Source organism: Anolis carolinensis, chromosome 2 (assembly GCF_035594765.1).
Source record: "Anolis carolinensis isolate JA03-04 chromosome 2, rAnoCar3.1.pri, whole genome shotgun sequence".
Taxonomy (NCBI): domain Eukaryota; kingdom Metazoa; phylum Chordata; class Lepidosauria; order Squamata; family Dactyloidae; genus Anolis; species Anolis carolinensis.
This window is the reverse complement of record NC_085842.1, coordinates 113639836-113658416: the sequence shown is the minus strand read 5'-3', so window position 1 is coordinate 113658416 and position 18581 is coordinate 113639836. Positions and strand designations below refer to the sequence as shown.

Sequence of the window (18581 nt, the reverse complement as noted above, 5' to 3'; positions counted from 1 at the left end):
ATTTGGTTTGCAGAAGCTTCAGTCAGAGGAAATATGTTTTGTGTAACAAACCAGGAGGCACCCGTTGTCTTTCCTGCAACAGACTGAGATAGCCATACTTCTAAAAGCTTTCGGGGAATGGCTAAGCCACATTAGAAAGACATTTACTCTTTTTTGAAAGTCGCATATCTTAAAATCAAACCCTCTTTTTAAAACCCTGAACCTAAGTACAGGTTGATTACCCCTTATCCAAAATGCTTGGGGCCAGAAGTGTTTCTGATTTTGGATTTTATTGGATTTTGGAAAACCTGTATTTCTATGTACATACATAATGAGATGCCTTGAAGTTGGGAACCAAGTCCAAAGACAAAGTTCATTTATGTTTCATATACACCTTGTACACATAGCCTAAATGTAATTTTATTACTATTTTAATGTTGTGCATAAAAGAAAGTTTGTGAGCATTGAATCATCAGAGAGCAAAGGTAACCTATCTCAGCCTCCCATGTGGACAATTTCAGATTCAAATAAGAGGAACTCAACTTGTACTCGGCTATAGGATAACCCAGGATTTCTATTCCTTTTCCCCCTGCTTTTAAAAGCTACTAAAATGTCCTCTACCAGGAAAGGAACATGTGGCCTTCCAGATCTTGGTGCTACTCAGTATGTATTAGGCAGGCTAGCTAAGCAAGATGAGAAATGAAAGTATAACATCTGGATGGTCACAGCTTCCCCAAACCTGGTTTTTACCAATATTATCAGGACACACCTGTTCCAGTGGCATACATTCTCTGATGGTTTGGTGTATATTCAGCCAGTCAGCTTGTCATCAAAGAACAGCTAAGATCAGATTCCTAAATGGTACCCCATTAATATTTAAGATAAGAATCATTGGGGGGGGGGGGGATACGAGCCTTCTCCATCTTTAGATAATTGTCCTCTCCCTTTTCACAGCATGTCTCACCTCTTATAGGACGTTTTGTTCCCTTTGCTGCTGTTGCTGCTGCTAATTGCATCAATATCCCATTAATGAGACAAAGGTAAGATAAGTCTTTTTAGAGCTTTTTTGAAATGGATGCTACCTGTAGAAGAAGGGCTATCAATGTGCTTTGGGATTCTTTCCTAGCTTGATTTGAAAGCTGAGCTGCAGGAAAATTGCCAACCCCCCCCCCCTTTTTTCTTTTTCTTTTTTGCAAAGTTCCCACCACACACCAGCAAGCTAATGCAGTCACCCACTAAGCTTCATTAGCCCACATGGGATCGGGCCTCTGAAGGGACTAGATATGTGATAAGTCAGTACATTCTGTGGTGCCTCCCTACCTTGTCATTTTTGCATCATTCACACACACCCCCCACACACACACACACAATTGGGGAAGAAATCCCCTTTGCAGAAATATGTTTGGTGCATGTTTGATGTTTCTGCGCTAAATTATTGGGGGTGGAAGCGGAGAGGAGGTGTTGGCCAAAAAACATGTCTTTTCTACAAGAAAAAACTTTACATGTGTTTCTGTATAGGATAATTTATCATCCATTTGGGTTGTGTGGGCACCAGATAAAAACAATCCCTTTCTAGACTGGATACTTGGTCCTCAGGGTGACTTCTTTTATGTACACTTATGGCTGTGTTGTGGGCTCATTGTGGTTGGTGTGACCGAATTTTTTAAAAAAACAGGCTGAGACAATGGTAAAAAGAAACAAACAAGCAGAGGTTTATTAAGCCATGTTTATTTATTTGCATGCAACCTTTTTTACCAGAGTGGGACCAAAGGCAGATATGTTAACCCTTGAACTCTCAATCAATCTTAGTTCCCTAAATTTGCAGTCAGTTTCTTGTCCCTTGGACTGTCTTTTCTCTATACTATCCATTCCTTATCTCTCAAATCCAAACCCTATATCTATCATGTCCAAACCCTATCTGCCTCTCACAAAGACAAGCCTCTGTTTGTATGTTATTGACATTGCTTTCCCTAGTCTAGGATTGACCTAGGAAGACAGGCCTGACCAGATCCTCTCTTCATAGTGGTTTTGAAGTCTTGTTAGCTTTATGACTAAAAAGTTAACAGATGCCCAGTGAAGTGAATGTTTTATTTATATTCATGACCTAGTTCAATATGCTTTATTTATATTCATGACCTAGTTTGGGGAAAAATATGTTAAGATTAGATTTATAGATGATGCATCACATAGCATACAGCAGAGAAGCATTCCAAGTGTAACCCATGTCCTTCCTCCATAGGAAAGGAGGAAAATTCAGTCTTCCAGCTCATTGTCAAGGAGGAGATGGGTCACACTTAGAATGCTTTTCTGCTGCATACTATATGTTGCATCATCAATTACCAATACATCTAATCTTTATAGCAATTGCATGCATCGTATTCAACCTCAAACAGGCTGTAGAGCAATAGTTCTCAACCTGTGGATCCCCAGATGTTTTGGCCTTCAGCTCCCAGAAATCCTAACAGCTGGTAAACTGGCTGGGATTTCTGGGCATTGTAGGCCAAAAACACCTGGGGACCCACAGGTAAGAACCACTGCTGTAGAGTGAAGTCCTTTTCCCCCCAGTACTCTGTGTTTCCTTTTCCATGGAGAGGAAATAGGACTCTGACTCACACTTTGAAAACTCTGGAGAGATTATTGACTTCTGAAACAACTCCCATACAGATTTTAAAATGTGTACTTTAGAACTTTTGTCTGGCCAGTTAAATATCTATTAACTAAAACAGATAAATAAGTATTAGTGGAGACACATCCCTATTTGAGCTTTCATCCCTTACCTGCTAGGATTTCAAACAACTGAAGAAAAATTGAGTTTCAGAGAGGGAGAAGATACTTTGATAGATATGCCTTATTTTTCCAATTGCTGTGTTGTCTTACTAAGGTTTAACATGTTGACTTTATAGTTTAAAGTCAATAGGGAAACTTCTGAATGATTTGAAATTCTATTTTAATTTTGTTGGCATTCACTATTATTAATTCCATTTGTATCCTGCCTCTCCTTTTGTGGGCTGGAGACTCAACCAGAATTGCCATGATTCTGTAGGATGGTGTCACTGACCCATGACTTCCTAGTGGGTTTTCTGGCTCAGTGCTGTCTGAATTTTTGCATGAAGAGAAATCTACAATGAGATGCTTTCTTCTTGCATGAATGCACTTAACAGTATGAGATCGCCTATAATAATGACTTGGAACTATGCAGATTCATTATTACACAAGGAGCAGAAGAGCTGCATAGCACTGCAGGAACAGAGAATTAGCTATAGCCACTGAAAAACTATCAATGGAATTCCTCACACAGGCTACACAAACTGGCCCAGCTTTAAAAAGAAAATTCATATGAAAGAGGAGTAAAGCATTAATATTTAATTTAAACGTTCATCAGTCTGCCCAGTTATGAATATAATACAAAATAATGTTTGACAATAATTAATGTTCAGACATTATTTGCTAGAATTTTAGAATAGATGGAAATTAACAGTTTGAATATATAAATAGTTTATATTATCGATATAATCCTTTAAGAATAAAAATTGGTAATTGTTCAGCTTTTGTTTGTTTGTTTGTTTGTCTTTTTGTTTTAAACTCAACAGGGAACTAAAGTATGGTATTCCCATTACAGACGAAAATGGAAACCGACTGGGTGAATCATCCAAAGCCGCTCAACAGGCCATAGTGCAGGTGGTTATCTCGAGGATCCTTATGGCTGCTCCAGGCATGGGTTAGTTCAACTTAAGCCTAACGCTTGCAGGGGTGATGATGAAATCATATGTTCCTAAAGATTTTGCTTGTAGTTCTGCATTTTTCTTCAATTTACCAGACACTTGTGTGCTGCCCTGCCTCTGGCTTCTTTACATAACATACAATAACATATAGCAAGACCTTGTAGCTCTCCTTTATTAGTCCAGTATGTGCATGTTGACTATATCCTTACAGCCAAAGTTCTATATCATAATCCAATATACAGGAGCCCCCGGTGGCGTAATGGGTTAAACCCTTGTGCCAGCAAGATTGCTGACTGAAATGCTGGTGGTTTGAATCCAGGGAGCAGGGTGAGCTCCCATCTGTCAGCTCTAGCTTCCCATTCGGGGACATGAGAGAAGCTTCTCACAGGATGGTAAAACATCTGGGCGTCCCCTGAGCAACGTCCTTGCAGACATCCAATTATCTCACACCAGAAGCAACTTGCAGTTTCTCAAGTCGCTCCTGACACAAAAAAAAATCCAATATATTTTAGAAACTCTCTTTGAATTTTTTGGGGGGTGGGGGGAGTGAGGGAACAAAATCCATTAGTTTGTAAGGAGACTACCATATGACATAATAAGACTTCCCTTTCATCTTCTCTTCATCCCTGTAGAGAGAGAAAGCAGGGTATTAATAACAACAATAGCAACAACAACAACACGCAGCAATCGGAGTTAGTGGAATCATAGAACTCTTATTGTGTTGTCTGAAATGGCCCCAGGTGTTCTCTGAGGGATTCCCCCAGGACTCTGGAGGAGACTAGGGTTCATATGGTAGATTGTAGGATGGCAGGATTCAACATCCATTTCACCAGCAGGAAAACACTGTTGAGTACATGTAAAGACTTTATTTATTTATTTATTTATTTATTTACAACATTTATACCCCACCCTTCTCACCCGAGGGGACTTTTGTATGTACGTGTATTTCTCTGTGTATTCTCGCTTCACATAAGTAACCATCCCATCTGTACTTCATGTGGACATTTCTCCCAATTTTAAATAATCTGTTCTCATCACTATACAGTATGTGTATGTATGTATATATAATATTTCTTTATATAAGAGAATACCAAGTCTTCTCCATTCCTTCTCCCATATGTACACACCATAATAAATTATAAAAAGTTTTTTAATCATGTTTTTTTTTTCTTTCTCTCTGTAGCCATTCCCCCTTTCATTATGAATTCTTTGGAAAAGAAAGCATTTTTAAAGGTAAATCAACACTTCTAAAGATTAAATTCTTTATTACAATCAGTGTGTCCATTTTATTTATTTCACATATGACAAAACTGTCAAATTGTTGCTATTTCCTGTTTTTTCCCTAAGCAATATTTTGTTTGGAAACTGTTATGACAAAAAAATCTGAAAGCTTTTTAGCCAGCAAGCAAGAACATACTTTTTCCCCATTATCAAATTTGGAAATGCTTTAAGAGTCAGATAAATGATGCAGGGTCCACATTCCAGAAAGTGAGAGGTTTGTTTGAAGCAAGGCTGAGCAATAGCTCAATTTTTGCAAGCAGCCCCACATACCTCACTGCTACCAAGGGAGAGGATGCTCAAATTGAGTTGAATCATCATACTTGGGAACTTCCAAAAGTGATCGTTTACTAATAGATGCATTTCCTAGATTTTTAAAATTATAGAAAGGAATTTTCAGTCACTTTCCAATTTGAAGTGAAGCAGCCACATTTTGTGTGTGGCTCTGGCTTGTGTCTACTATCAAGGTAGTCAAAATTGGCCACGAGGTAGCTATTGGTGAGTTTCAAATGTCTGCTTAAGGCACACTGCATTCTGGAGTAAACACTCTTTGCATTTGACATATACAGTTAAAGGATAAGCATTTCTGTCAGGGTAGTAAGGGCTGTTACAAGAAATAATATAAAAAATTTGAATGTCAAGCTGAGTCTCCATTGATTTTTATGCAGCTCAATCAACCTGCGGATGTTGTAAATTTTTCAGATCAGCACATCTGACAGAGCCCTTCAGTGACCGCTCAGTTCTTTGACACCGTCATGACTCCCTTTATGTTTTCCTGCTCCTCCCCGCCCCCTCTCTGCCTCAAGGACTCTGAGTTCAGGTGAATCATTGCTCTTCAGTTAGTTAATCATAAAGACTTGGTATTGATTAGCCCTATCTCTATTGAGCAATGGACAGCACTTTTTAACAAGCAGCTTGTGCATGTCATCTTGAAGCTCATCACTTGCCATCTGCAGTGTGCTTTATTAATGTGTTCATTTAGTTCTTTCTCCACTGTTCCAGATAACAATTCTTATTTGCTTTAACCTATGTGCAATGCTTTTCAAAGACTGAAAAGAAGATGGAGATTCTGTTTTATGTCTACCTTTCTTTGAATCCTATCAGAAAAGCACCATCTTTCATTTTCATGATTTAAGACCACTCTCAGAGGCAATTTTGATAGTACATCTTTAATATCTACTTCATCTGTTTAGCCACAGAGCCTTTGCTGAGTCATAAAAACTGGAGCAGTTTCTGCCTATCACCCATATAAGAGTCCAGACATACAGAATATACATGTCAGTTTCCAACAGTATTTATGTGGAAGTTTTCAACTACTGTAACAAGTTCAATAGGAATAATGAAATTGAAAGTACCACTAACCTGCTAGTTTAAAGCATTCTTCTTTGCCTGACTCCTGCTGTTCCCACATGTGAAAACGTATGCGAGTGTGTCCACAAATTTTAGCTCATTGGAACAATGTGATGCTCATCATTATAAAGCATGGCCATGTATAAATATGTGAGGGGAAGTCATAGAGAGGAGGGAGCAAGCTTGTTTTCTCCTGCCTAGGAGACCAGGATGCAAAACAGAGGCTTCAAACTACAGGAAAGGAGTTTCCACTTGAACATTAGAAAGAACTTCCTCACTGCGAGAGCTGTTCAGCAGTGGAACTCTCTGCCCCAGGGTGTGGTGGAGGCTCCTTCTTTGGAGGCTTTTAAACAGAGCCTGGATGGGCAACTGTTGGATGTGCTTTAAATGCGATTTTCCTGCTTCTTGGCAGGGGGTTGGACTGGATGGCCCTTGAGGCCTCTTCCAATTCTATGATTCTATGGGCAAACAAAACTACATATAGGCCACTCAGGGATTAAAAGGGTTGGTTTGCTCAAAAATTGCTCAAAAATTGCCTCTGGGATGTGTGAAGGGCATATCTACCTTACTTGAAGACTCTTGCCCCAGAATGCTCTCTATGGGGTGGTGACAAGGGCTATTTCCACAATGCTTTGGGAGATCTTGGGAGAAGTCTTTTTTGAAACAGGAAGTGAGTTCCACTCATCTCCTGTTGTTGAAAAAAGGAAAGTGCAAAAAAAATGTTGAAAATTCACACTATACCCTCTAGAGGAGGTTTGGGGCATTTTGGAATTGGGAACTATGGTAAGTATGGTAAATGATGTGTCCTTCCAAGGTTTGCTGGGGCAAAATGTGAACCCATAGCTTTCCACGTGCCCAACCTTGATGTAAAGACCTAGAGTTGACATTTCCCATTGCACTCAAAAGGCATTCCTTTAGAAAAACTCTTTTTCATACTACAAATATCCTAATAAATTTGAAAAATTGCTGAGTTGTTAACCAGTATTGAGAAATCCGCAACAAGGTTATCCTATACTCTTACACTCCTAACTTTATATTTTAGTTGCTTTGTTTCTGCCATGACCTAAATCAATTTTGATTGTTTACCTTATATTTTGTCTCTTGCACTATCATGTGCACCACAATTGCATGGAAGTTTGTGCATGTGCACTTCCATTAAATTCTTTGACAGCAATAATACTATAGTCTAGCACAGTGTCTAATCTGTCATTTTCTAAAATTACCAACACTGCATAGATTCTAATTTTTCTTGAAAAACTCTGTATGCCTTGTCAATCTTTTGTTTATTGTGTTTTAGAACAAAGTGTGTCCCACTGTGGCTTCTAGTTAATGTCAGTAATTTTGTATCTCTTGAAATTTTCTGACACAGAGTATGGTGGAGGCTCTTTCTTTGGAGACTTTTAAGTAGAGGCTGGATGGCCATCTATTGGGGGTGCTTTGAATGCAATTTCCTGCTTCTTGGCATGGTGTTGGACTGGATGGCCCATGAGGTCTCTTCCAACTCTATGATTCTATGACTGCCAAAATGAATTCTTTAGAATGGAAAAAAGTGGAACTGCTCTCTTTGCTGGAACACTCAGTTTCCAACCAGGCAGATGCCTCAAGTAACATATGAGAATGATGGGCACCTTTCTTTCTTTGTCTCTAGCACCTCAGAGACATTCTATCTCATAAATAGCTTTCCTATTTATGTATCAATAGGAGTCATTGGCAGGTTTGTTCTCAAGGAACAAGTGACAGCTTGGAATCTGAGCCTCATCTGACCAGCACAAGGTGGGCTCCCCTCCTACTTGACTGAAGGCCACTGTTAGATTAATTTTTTCTCATTAAGCCATTTCGGCTGCAACCCTCTCACCAGAGAATAAGCCCCATTGAACCAATCTGGCTTACTTCTGGGTAGATGTATACTGCAACAGTAAAATATTATACTTAAAAATACAGCTAGGAGACAGTAGGAGATTGAAATAACACAATGACATCTTTTTCTCAAAATATAACTCCAGGTGCAGCTGGTGTAGAGACTGCTTGGTTAAGTTAATTATGCCCTTCTCAGTCAAGTTACTGCTAATATGATTTTGAATTTTTCTGTGTAATTGAAGCTTTAAAAAAAGGTTGCCACACAAACCATTTAAAATAATAGTTTTTGATTCATTCAGGAATGTAATTATTTTCGTTTAATAGCAGCATTTTGACAACCAAATAATAAGGTGCCTATTTTACTTGGCGCTTGGGAAACCAGAAGGAGGAAACAAGCTTTTTGCATGAAAATTGTGGAAGGGAGAGAAGAAAATTAGTTTTTGTCTTTTGGGTTAAGGCTGAACTTCTTTTTATTTTGTGCAGTGTGCTCTAAATTCATCATATAAAAAAGCAGATTGTCTATTGAGAGGAGTAATCAATTTCATTGGGAGTGTGCTCAAAGAGAGTATGGAGATGTGCTTGGAGAGTTCTTTCCATGGAAGATCTCCTGCTAGTTCCCAGAGGAAGAGAAATGCATGACGGTGGTATGGGATTCCCTTCTGAGATGAACAGAAAGAGTCCTATACAGGCCTGATAGGATGCCTTGCAAGATGTGCTCTTTTTCAAGGAGGAAAATCCATGACTTAACAGAGTCTGAGAAGACCCATTAAAACATGCAACATTTCCTCTTCCTTCTGATCCATATGGGAACAAATTATAGTCCAGGGTATATCTTGCAAGGAACTATGAGACTCTGTGGAAGAATAAAAAGGATTCAATTCCAATGATGGAGATTCTTTGTCAACATTAGGAAAAACTTCCTGATGCTAATAACTGCCTGATGCTGGAATAAACTGATAGAGGAGATGGTGGACTCTCTTTCTGTGGAGGTTTTTAGGTAAAGGTTACCTCCAAAGATCTTGAGATATCTCTGCCTAAATGATGGACTGGAGGACCCTTATGGCTCCTTCTAGTTCTAAGATTATGCACTTGTTTGTCTGTGTTCTCTTTCTCCACTTAGTTCAGACATTGTTCCTGCACATTTATCTTCTGATATATTCTTAGTAAGTCACTGAATAGTACTCAAATGTTAGTCATACAATTCATATAACTATAGTTTTCTATATATTTCTTAGTATAAATGCAGTTTTATAACATCGTTTTTCACAAATTAGGTATTGTTAACCAACCAATCTACAATGTCAACACTGTTTTTTTTCTATGTACTAACAATTTTTATTTTATGTATTTCGGGGGGTTTTATTATTCAAATGTATGCTGAAAAAACTGATAAGGCAGTTTAGAACATTTAAAATAAAAAACATTCAGTTAAAATACCCTGCTCAAGAATAGACAAAATTGTATACTTTATTAAAATATGGAATATAAATTCAGAAATAGACATACATAAAATATAAAAGAACAAAGTAAATAAGCACACAAGCAAATGAAAATACATTTATGTTTTGACAAGCAACTTCAGTTGTATTTACACTGATGCAAATTCATATTTTCATTTTCAAGGTGAAATAGGCTTGCACAATCTGCATCATGGAGCCATTGGTTGATCATACATTGCACTGAAACAATAAGTAAATAACAGACTAGCTCAGTCTCGTTTTGGAGAAATGGAAGTGCTGCATTGTTACATAACTGGACCTTCCGTAGTGTCTAAAGTAACAGTGTGTTCCTTACACAGTTAAGAAGTAAGGTTATTTTTAATGTAATGAAGGACAAATGATCTTTCTTTTGAAAGTAATGTAACAACTGAAAAAACTTCTATTTTTTCATAAAAGTAGCATTCATTTGCTACGTTTGCTTATTATTAGAAAGGCAAATGGCTTTTGCAGGCACATTGATATTATTTTCCTTCAAATTTTAGGGCCTTTTTTTCAACAAAAAGAACTAAAACGTAATTAAAATTAGCACAATAATGAGTCCTTTTGGATTGTCTCATAAACATCAACAATTTAAGGAACAATTTTAGATATGCAGACAACATATTATTTATGAAAAACAGAAAATGCTTGGAAAGAGCATTGAGGATAGTTGAGGAAGAAAGTGAAAAAGCAGGATTACAGATAAACATTAAGTAAACAAGAATAATGATCACAGATGATTTACATAATGTTAAGGTGTATGATGAAAACATTGACATGGTTGAAGATTTTGTTTCTGTCAAGGTTCTGTCAGTAATTATAATAGAAACTGTAATCAAGAAATCAGAAGAGTAATACTTAGAAGCAGAGCTATAAAGGAATTTGATAGGATCTTCAAGTGTAAAGATATTTCAGAAACAGCCAAGCTACAGGTTTTCTAATTTTTATTTATGGGCGAGAAAGGGGTGTCAAACTCATTTTCACTGAGGGCTACATCAGCCTTCAAAGGACCATTTGTAAGTGTAAGACAATATAAATGTAACTATGTTACCCTGGCATTGAAAGTCTCAGTGGCCACATAAAATGATATGGCAGGCCACATTCAGAAAAAAGCTGACATGAAGAAAAAAATATTTGAAATGTGATTCTGGAGAAGAGTTCTATGCATACCACAGACTGCTAAAAAACAAATGAATGAGTTCTACAGAAAACCAGGCCCAAACTCTCATTAGAAGCCAAGATGACTAAACGAAGGCTTTCATAGGTTGGGCACATCATGAGATGATATATCATGAGTACCCAATACTCATATGCCTCCATATGCCTTGATAGTTTGGTATCATCTTTTGAAGGAACATACTGCTTTATCATGTTACTTTTCATTTTAAAACAGAGGTTTCCATGGATGAGCGCCCCCATTCAAGTGGGTTTAGTTGGCTTCTGGTGAGTAAAAATTCTAAAACTAACCTTTTTCTTGCTATAACCATTTTCACTGTTGTGACAGGTATTCATTTTTAATCTTCAGCTTTATCATAGCAAGGCAGTCCAAGCCTCTCTAAGGCTAAGGCAAATAACACGGTGAAGGTGATGTGATAAGCTTTCACCAGAGGACCTAACTAGGAACAAAACAAACAAAGCAAATCTTGAGCTTTTGGAAAAAGACATCTCAAATAATTCAGTTGACTTTGTCTTGGTTGGGAACTAACACATCAAACAAAAAAGGAAGGAGCAAGGCCCTAATACAATATATTGTACTGCAGTAAATATTAGATATACTGAAATAGATACTGCCATCAGATTCCAACAGAACTTCTAAAATTGTCCACATCTATTTAAAAAGGTTTTGCTTGAACTTTGAGAATGCCTCAAATAACCTAAATCTCAATTTGTATCTTCCAGTTTGGTGTTCGCAACCCCATTGTGCTGTGCCCTATTTCCACAAAAAAGGTACTACTCGGTTCTTACACTACTATGTCTTTGATTCTTATAACACTATATTTTTAGAATGCTGTTCTTATAGTAGGTTATTGCTCAGGTTATTTTGGAAGCACTACAAATATAGGAGAAGGCAGCTACCCTGCTTTCCAGATCAGGTACGAGTCACCTAGCTTCATACTTGGAAGGGAAAAAAATCACAAGTTAGGCACCTGCCCAAATCCGGTCTGCAAATGGTTTCCACTCATGATTGTTCACTGGCCGTAACTGTCGAGATGTGAAGATTCTGCCCAAGGAAACCATTGTGAAAGGAGATTAACCTTTCTCTGGATAATGATTACCATTCCAGACTTGTGGTAAACATTTTCTTAAAATAAGTAGGGAGAAAGCAACTGACCTGAAATAAAAGATACTTGTATTTTTGCTTCTACAATAAATTGGTCACATTGCTATAATATGGAAACTCTGACTCCCATGTGCTGGAATGAATAAGGAAAACTTCATTTCATGGAATGATCAGACTTTTTCAATGTAAACAAAGACCCACTAATTCCTTGGTGAGAATGTGGCACTGTTTTAAGTCAAAGCAATATAATTGTCAACATTACTTTGGTTTAGAAAAGGCCAAATCTAGTCTAGGTATTAATCCCACCCAAGTAGGTATTATTTAGTGTTGGCATATCATTGTCAGAGCCGGTCCAACAATGAGGCGAATTAAGCAGTCGCTTGGGGCGCAAAACATACAGAGGTGCAGTTGAGACTGCTTTTTCTGTTGATTTGTTGTAAAACATAATGTTTTGGTGCTTAATTTGTAAAAATCATAATGTAATTTGATGTTTAATAGGCTTTTCCTTAATCCCTCCTTATTATCCAACATTTTCACTTATCCAATGCTTTTATTTTTCAGTGATTGGTTTGGGGGGGCACCAAAATTCTGTTCGCCTACACTTGAAAAATACCTAGGGCCTGCTCTGATCATTGTGCTATGATGTTTTCTGTTTCAATGCCTTTGCTTTTATGCGTGCTGAACTCTGGTTTTTTTTTATGTATGTGTTGGTAGCACAATTAAAATTATAACAGTGCATCTTATGACATAAAACGTATCACTCCAGCTTACATTAGTCAGCAGAACAAGATCGTTTTAAACTTCTAATATAAAACAGAAACTGTTTGGAGTACAATAATATAGTAAACCATGTTAAAAGACAGTGACAAATGTATAAGCAAGCTTCATAGCGCAGATCATAATAGGTTTCAGTCTAATTAACTTAAATATTTTGTATTTAGAAAATCATAAATCTGTGTTATTTATACATAGGAAACTTGATCATGTTTTTCTTTTGTTCAGTTCCATGTCTGTAACACGTCTGGAGCCTGAATTACAAGCCAAGATCCAAGAGATCAATCCTGAATTGCAATGTGTGTATTTCAACAAAGGACTGTAGAAAACATCAACATATCTCTCAGTGACAAATAGCTGAATCTACTTTTGATTGTGACATTGTTGACGAAAAGAACTCAGTCCTGATATGCTCATTCAATTTCACACAGTTTGAGGTAGTGATTATTTAATATCACAAAGAGATCTCATCATTATTGTTTCAGATTGTTGTCAGTGCCATTATCTGTATTTTCCACTTCATAGATATCATATTTCTTCAGCTGTAATTATTGTAGTTTCCATTAGTTTTTTGAGGACTAAATTCAACATTAATCCTATCCAGAGTAATCCTTGGGTGGAAGACCACCAACAAATATCAGGTGCTGTAGGCTATATTTCTGAGGAAGGAAATGGCAAAACCCATTCTGCTTATTCCTTGTCTCTGAACCCTATAAAAATCAATAACACACCACAAGTTAATTGTGGCTCACAATGCTATTCATTTCAAAGGCTGTATTCAAGGTAGGACCAATATTGAATTTATCCCTAAATTTCTTACAGAAAAAGTCACAAACACAACAAAATCACACAATGCTGTGTTACACTTAGTGTCTATTTTATTTTAAATCTTTCTATACAAGAGAAGGATTGCCAACTACATATTTAACTTTTATATTTGCATCTACAATTTAGATTATTTTTCTCTATTGGAGTACTTTCTTAGGCAGTGTGTGATATTGTGATGTCTACTTGAGAACTGGCTTCATTTTTGCCTTATCTTTCGAGCAAATGAAAGATATTTTGCCAAATTGTTTCTGTGGTGACTTCCCATCACCTGTATATCCCATCCCTTGACTATTGTAACTAGAAATAACCCTTGAAATCTGTATGAAATTGATAATAATAGATAATCTATGGAGCCAGTTTACATGTTGAGCAGGGTACATAGTACAATTGTCTCAGGAGTATTATAATACCTCTTCATGTATGCTGTACATGAGGATTTATGTGCTTTTGTGTATGTCCTCATTTAAAATTTTCCCTCATGTGTAAAGCTCACCACACCATGCTAACTCTGAAAGGACATTTGAGTTAGCTCTTGTAACTGCTTGATGGACAAGATGCTATAGAAATTTTCTAATGAGTGCCAAATGTTATTTATGCTGCTTGTTTGAAGGTGGTGGCCAAATCCTGCTAAAATGCAGGGCTAGAATTATACATATTGTTTATGAGTATCAATTGTCCCACCCAGAAATAGAAATATATTTGTTTCCTTTTCTTTTTGTTTCCTTATTTTCACATATTGGAAAATAATCAAATTTCTTGTAATTTTCTTGAGCCAAAAAAATTAAGCCCACAATCAGGCAACACCTTTATTAGGTCCAACCAAATGACAGGAAGGTATGCAACTTCATCACACAAATCCCCAGAAATCCTAGTAGGAAAAAGTTGGTGATCGGGCCAGATGTGATAACTCTATCTCGGTATAGAGACTGCAGACTGAAAGAATCATTGGTGGGCATCAGATTGCATCTAGCAATAATGGTTCAAGAAATGTTGTGGTACTAATAAAGGTAATTCCTTATCTATGAGTTTTATTGCTATTCCCGAGATATTTTTTCTTAAAATCCAGTGTATGGAAATGCCTTGGAGCTCAATGCTATTGTATAATTGCCCTGTTTGGGGAAAAAACTCAAATGAGATGCTACATAGTTTTTAAAATATACTGATAGTTGTTGGTCAATGGTTTTATTCCCTACGAAGCACAGGAATCTGTTCATGGCTCTTTTAATACCCCGTGTTTCACTGCATAATAGTTGCCATCACATAATAGTCGTGCCCCTCTTTTGGGGTCCTGAAAATGGTTTCTTGCCTTTCTTTGCTTCATTATCCCTCCTGCCTCCTTGGAGGTAAGACAGTTTTTAAAAAGAAATACAAATGGAGCCAGCTGAGTCTGGGGCATTCCCTGTTGTACATCCGAGGAGGGAGAAGGGAGAGCCCTAAACAGAGCCAGCTGGGTCTTCTCCCTCTTACCTCCTCGGAAGTAAGAGAGGGAAAGCCCCAAACCCCCAAAACTCAGACAGCTCAGTATGTATTTCTTTTTAAAAATGTCTTCTCTCCATGGAGGAGGCTGGGTGCTCTCATTTCCCATTTTACAGACAACAGAATAGGAACTTGCTCAGGCAAAGTCAGCTGACAATTGAGAACCAATCTCCAACACTCAGCCTAGTAAATTATCCTGGTGCATTCAGCCCCACAAATGAGGGAATTATCTCCCTGGACATTTCATTGTTTTTGCCTGATTCACATACACTCTTGATCCTTATTGTTTATGTTACAGTATTCTACAATACAATGGAGACCCCCCACATGTACTGATATAAATAGATCTAGCTCTGTCCATGTCTAAAATAATATATGCAATAAGTGAGCCTTGTACTACCAGTGAGTAGCAGCTATATAGTGTAGCTACTGTCCAGATGTGTTAGACACAATGTAAAAGTCCAAAAATATGATTGCAGTGCCATGTAGCAGAAGATTGCTTGGTAGCAGTCAATGTTCAACGTAGAACTGGAATGAAAGGACGATCTTATGCTGAAGCTCAGCATTTGTTTTAGTCAATAGTGAATTGCATTCCAGGTAGGACTATGTGCCACTGGAAGCTTGTGAACTCATTGCAGTTCAGTAGAGCCAACAGGTTTTCTTGAAAAACTACAAACCGCGTACTCTTTGTCTTAACATGCCACATGCAGCTATTGAGGCAATATTGAGCCTGTTTTTGTGTTTCACTCTCAAATCACACAGGGCAATAAAGAAGCCCACCCATAATATAAGCCTTAGAATAAGTGTGAGGAATATTTGTTCCTTCTAATGTTATGGGTTATGACTCCTGTACTCTAGGTTTAGCTTTTGGGGGAAGCTAATATTGCAGACTCCTTTGCTTGTAAAATGTGTCTCTTGTAAGGTATGCCCCTTATTGGAAGCCAGAAAGCTTCTCCCTTGTAAACCTGTCATATGTCCCTTATTCTAAGGCTTGCCCCATATTTGAGGGTTGGAAAGCTTTTACTTTTATGGAGACTAAACAATCCCCCCCCCCATTTTATTTTGCAATATGGCTCCTTCCTAAGGATAGAAATGTTCATCACATAATTTATGAATGCAGACAATATGTTAATTTTATTGAGAAATATATGACTAGGTTAATTGAAGTCAATACTAGCATTGGTAATTTGTTAGAACACAAAATGGACAGATCAGGGAAAATATCTCAGATGTTAAGGAGATTTTCCCCTAAGGGGCCTGAGGGAGAAACATCTAGGTCAGAACTGGGCAGCAATTCCCCCAGTTTTACTTTCACTACTACAAGCCTCCCTTGGCACTAAAACAGAAAAAGATAGCTTTTGATATAATTTGCCTTTAAATGGGAATGTTGTGGCAAGAGACTGGTTACCCTTAATGATTTGTACCCTTTGGGGGGCAAAGGAGCAGTTCTGAAGAATTGTAGAAGGATCATGTTCATTGGGTGTGCCTTGGACCTATAGATTTCTGCTAGTATAGATACAGCCTTCTACAAGTTTTCTTAACAGCCTGATCAGATCAGAACTACTCAGAAGAAAAACACAAATGAGTTCTTCCTAGTAGAGGAGCAGCTGGGTCTTTGAGGGTGCACTGGGGTTAATGGTTTCCCTAGAAAATTTTGACAGTACAATGACAATATTTCTGTAGGAGAAGAGACAGTGGTAAAGGGACTATATTAAATGTACCCATATTTCATAGCTGCAGACCACAGGAAAGAATGTGATAGTTTCAATCCTTTTTAAAAAGGGCTCAGTGTTTTAAGGCTGCACCTTTCCCAATCATTTTTGTTTTCTACTTGATATAAATTGAATCTATTTAAACCTATCTCACGATGCTTGCGTAAATTGAGTACTTACAAGTGGCATAATTGGGAAAATTAGAACAGAGCAGAGAGCTTTACTGATATATTGTCTCAGCCCATCAAAATTCATGTCCAGCTTTTGTTTTTTAAACACCAGTCTACTAATGTTTTTTTTTTAACTCAAATGAATAGTCATACATTTTTTCCTGGTACTATTGAAAAGAACAAAAAAAAGGATTATGATCAGCCAATCTGATCTGATAGAGACAGAATGTTTTAAAAATGTTTCCAATAAAGTGCAATAAACTTACATAACTAGTTAACTGAGCAGTTATATTTCCATTTTTGGAAAATGATTTTGGATTATATTGTGACTTAAGTACATTTTTAATGTAAGTATTAGCACAATGTGTTGCCATACCAGATGGCATTAAATGTACTATTTAAAGTGAATGAGATGAAATATTAAAATTGGTGATTGAAATGAATATGTTTTTATTTTCTCTGTGTGAAACAAACTTCGGGAAATAGTGTTTACACTTGTGGGAACTATGTGTAGGAAGTAGTAGATATCCCAGTAGAATTTACCTTTAGGCACTTTGTGAATATAATACACCCAGGTGGGGGAGACACATAGATATTATGCTGACTGTGGGTGGAATAGATGAGAATAGACAGCTGCTCTCGTTTCTCCTAAACAGATAACGATCAAATGTTTATCTTATACAGAAATGGGGCGATTTATGAATGCTGGTGTCTGTCCAATGATACATACTACAAATATGGATGTATGTATTATAGATGTACTAGCGGTGCCCAGCCACGCGTTGCTGTGGCAAAGTGGTGGTGGTATTGGTTAAAAAGTGTTGTGGAATTTTTATTTGACGTTATTTGTATTTTTTAATTAATTTTATTGTAACTTATCTTTTTTATTTATTATATTTTATTATTTTCTTGTATTATTTTTAGTTATTTCTGTTATTATAGTATTTTATTGTATTAATTTTTAGTGTTTTAATTATTTTTTAGTGTTTTTTATTATTTTTATTGTATTATTTGTATTTATTTTATTTTTATTCTTTCATTATTATTTGTTTTTATTATTTTATTATTTGTATGTATTATATTTTATTATTTGATTATATTATTTTTATTTATGTTTTTTAATTGTATTATTTTATTTTGTTTTTTTATTTGTTTTTTGTATTTATTTTATTATTTTTGTTTCTCTTTGTATTGGGTTGCTCTGAGTTCTGTGGTCTGCATGGTCATGTTCCAAATGTATTCTCTCCTGATGTTTCGCCTGCGTGTATGGCAGGCATCCTCAGAGGTTGTGAAATGTGTTGTAACGAAAGCAAGTGGGGTTTATCTATCTGTGGAATGACCAGGGTGGAAGAAAGAACTGTTGTCTGCTTTAGGCAAGTGTGAATGTTGGAATTGGCACTGAATAGCCTTGTAGCTTCAAAGCCTGGATGGTTCCTGCCTGCCTGGAATGAACAAAATGTGGCTCCCAGTATTAAAAATATCTGTGAAATCAGGACAGTTAACTAAAGAACAGCACTGAGCAATCAGGGAATTCCAGACATGATGTACTGAGGGACAGCTAACATCTCCCAACAAAGGATTCCTCTCCGAAGCAGGAAGCAGCCAGGTCTTGAAGGTGCAAGGGCATTCAATGATAATCAAGGTGACCAAGTGGAACATTCACAGTCGCCTGAGAC

At 37.1% G+C, this 18581-nt stretch overlaps 1 protein-coding gene across 2 annotated transcripts in view; it reads left to right on the top strand.

Moving 5' to 3' along the window:
- sfxn1 (sideroflexin 1) overlaps positions 1-17348 on the top strand; it is a 33148-nt gene extending 15800 nt beyond the window's left edge. Inside the window, exons 6-12 of one of the 2 annotated variants that reach the window (XR_010002779.1) lie at positions 934-1019; positions 3570-3697; positions 4885-4934; positions 5682-5799; positions 11058-11107; positions 11564-11611; positions 12948-12965. Coding sequence is in view for 1 of the 2 variants with exons in the window: in XM_003217437.4 (XP_003217485.2) it covers positions 934-1019; positions 3570-3697; positions 4885-4934; positions 11058-11107; positions 11564-11611; positions 12948-13044 (459 nt within the window). In the remaining variant the exon portion in view is untranslated. Of the gene's footprint in view, positions 1-933; positions 1020-3569; positions 3698-4884; positions 4935-5681; positions 5800-11057; positions 11108-11563; positions 11612-12947 lie in introns of both variants that reach the window. The other variant, XM_003217437.4, reaches the window with a different exon arrangement.
- Positions 17349-18581: the final 1233 nt, after the last annotated feature.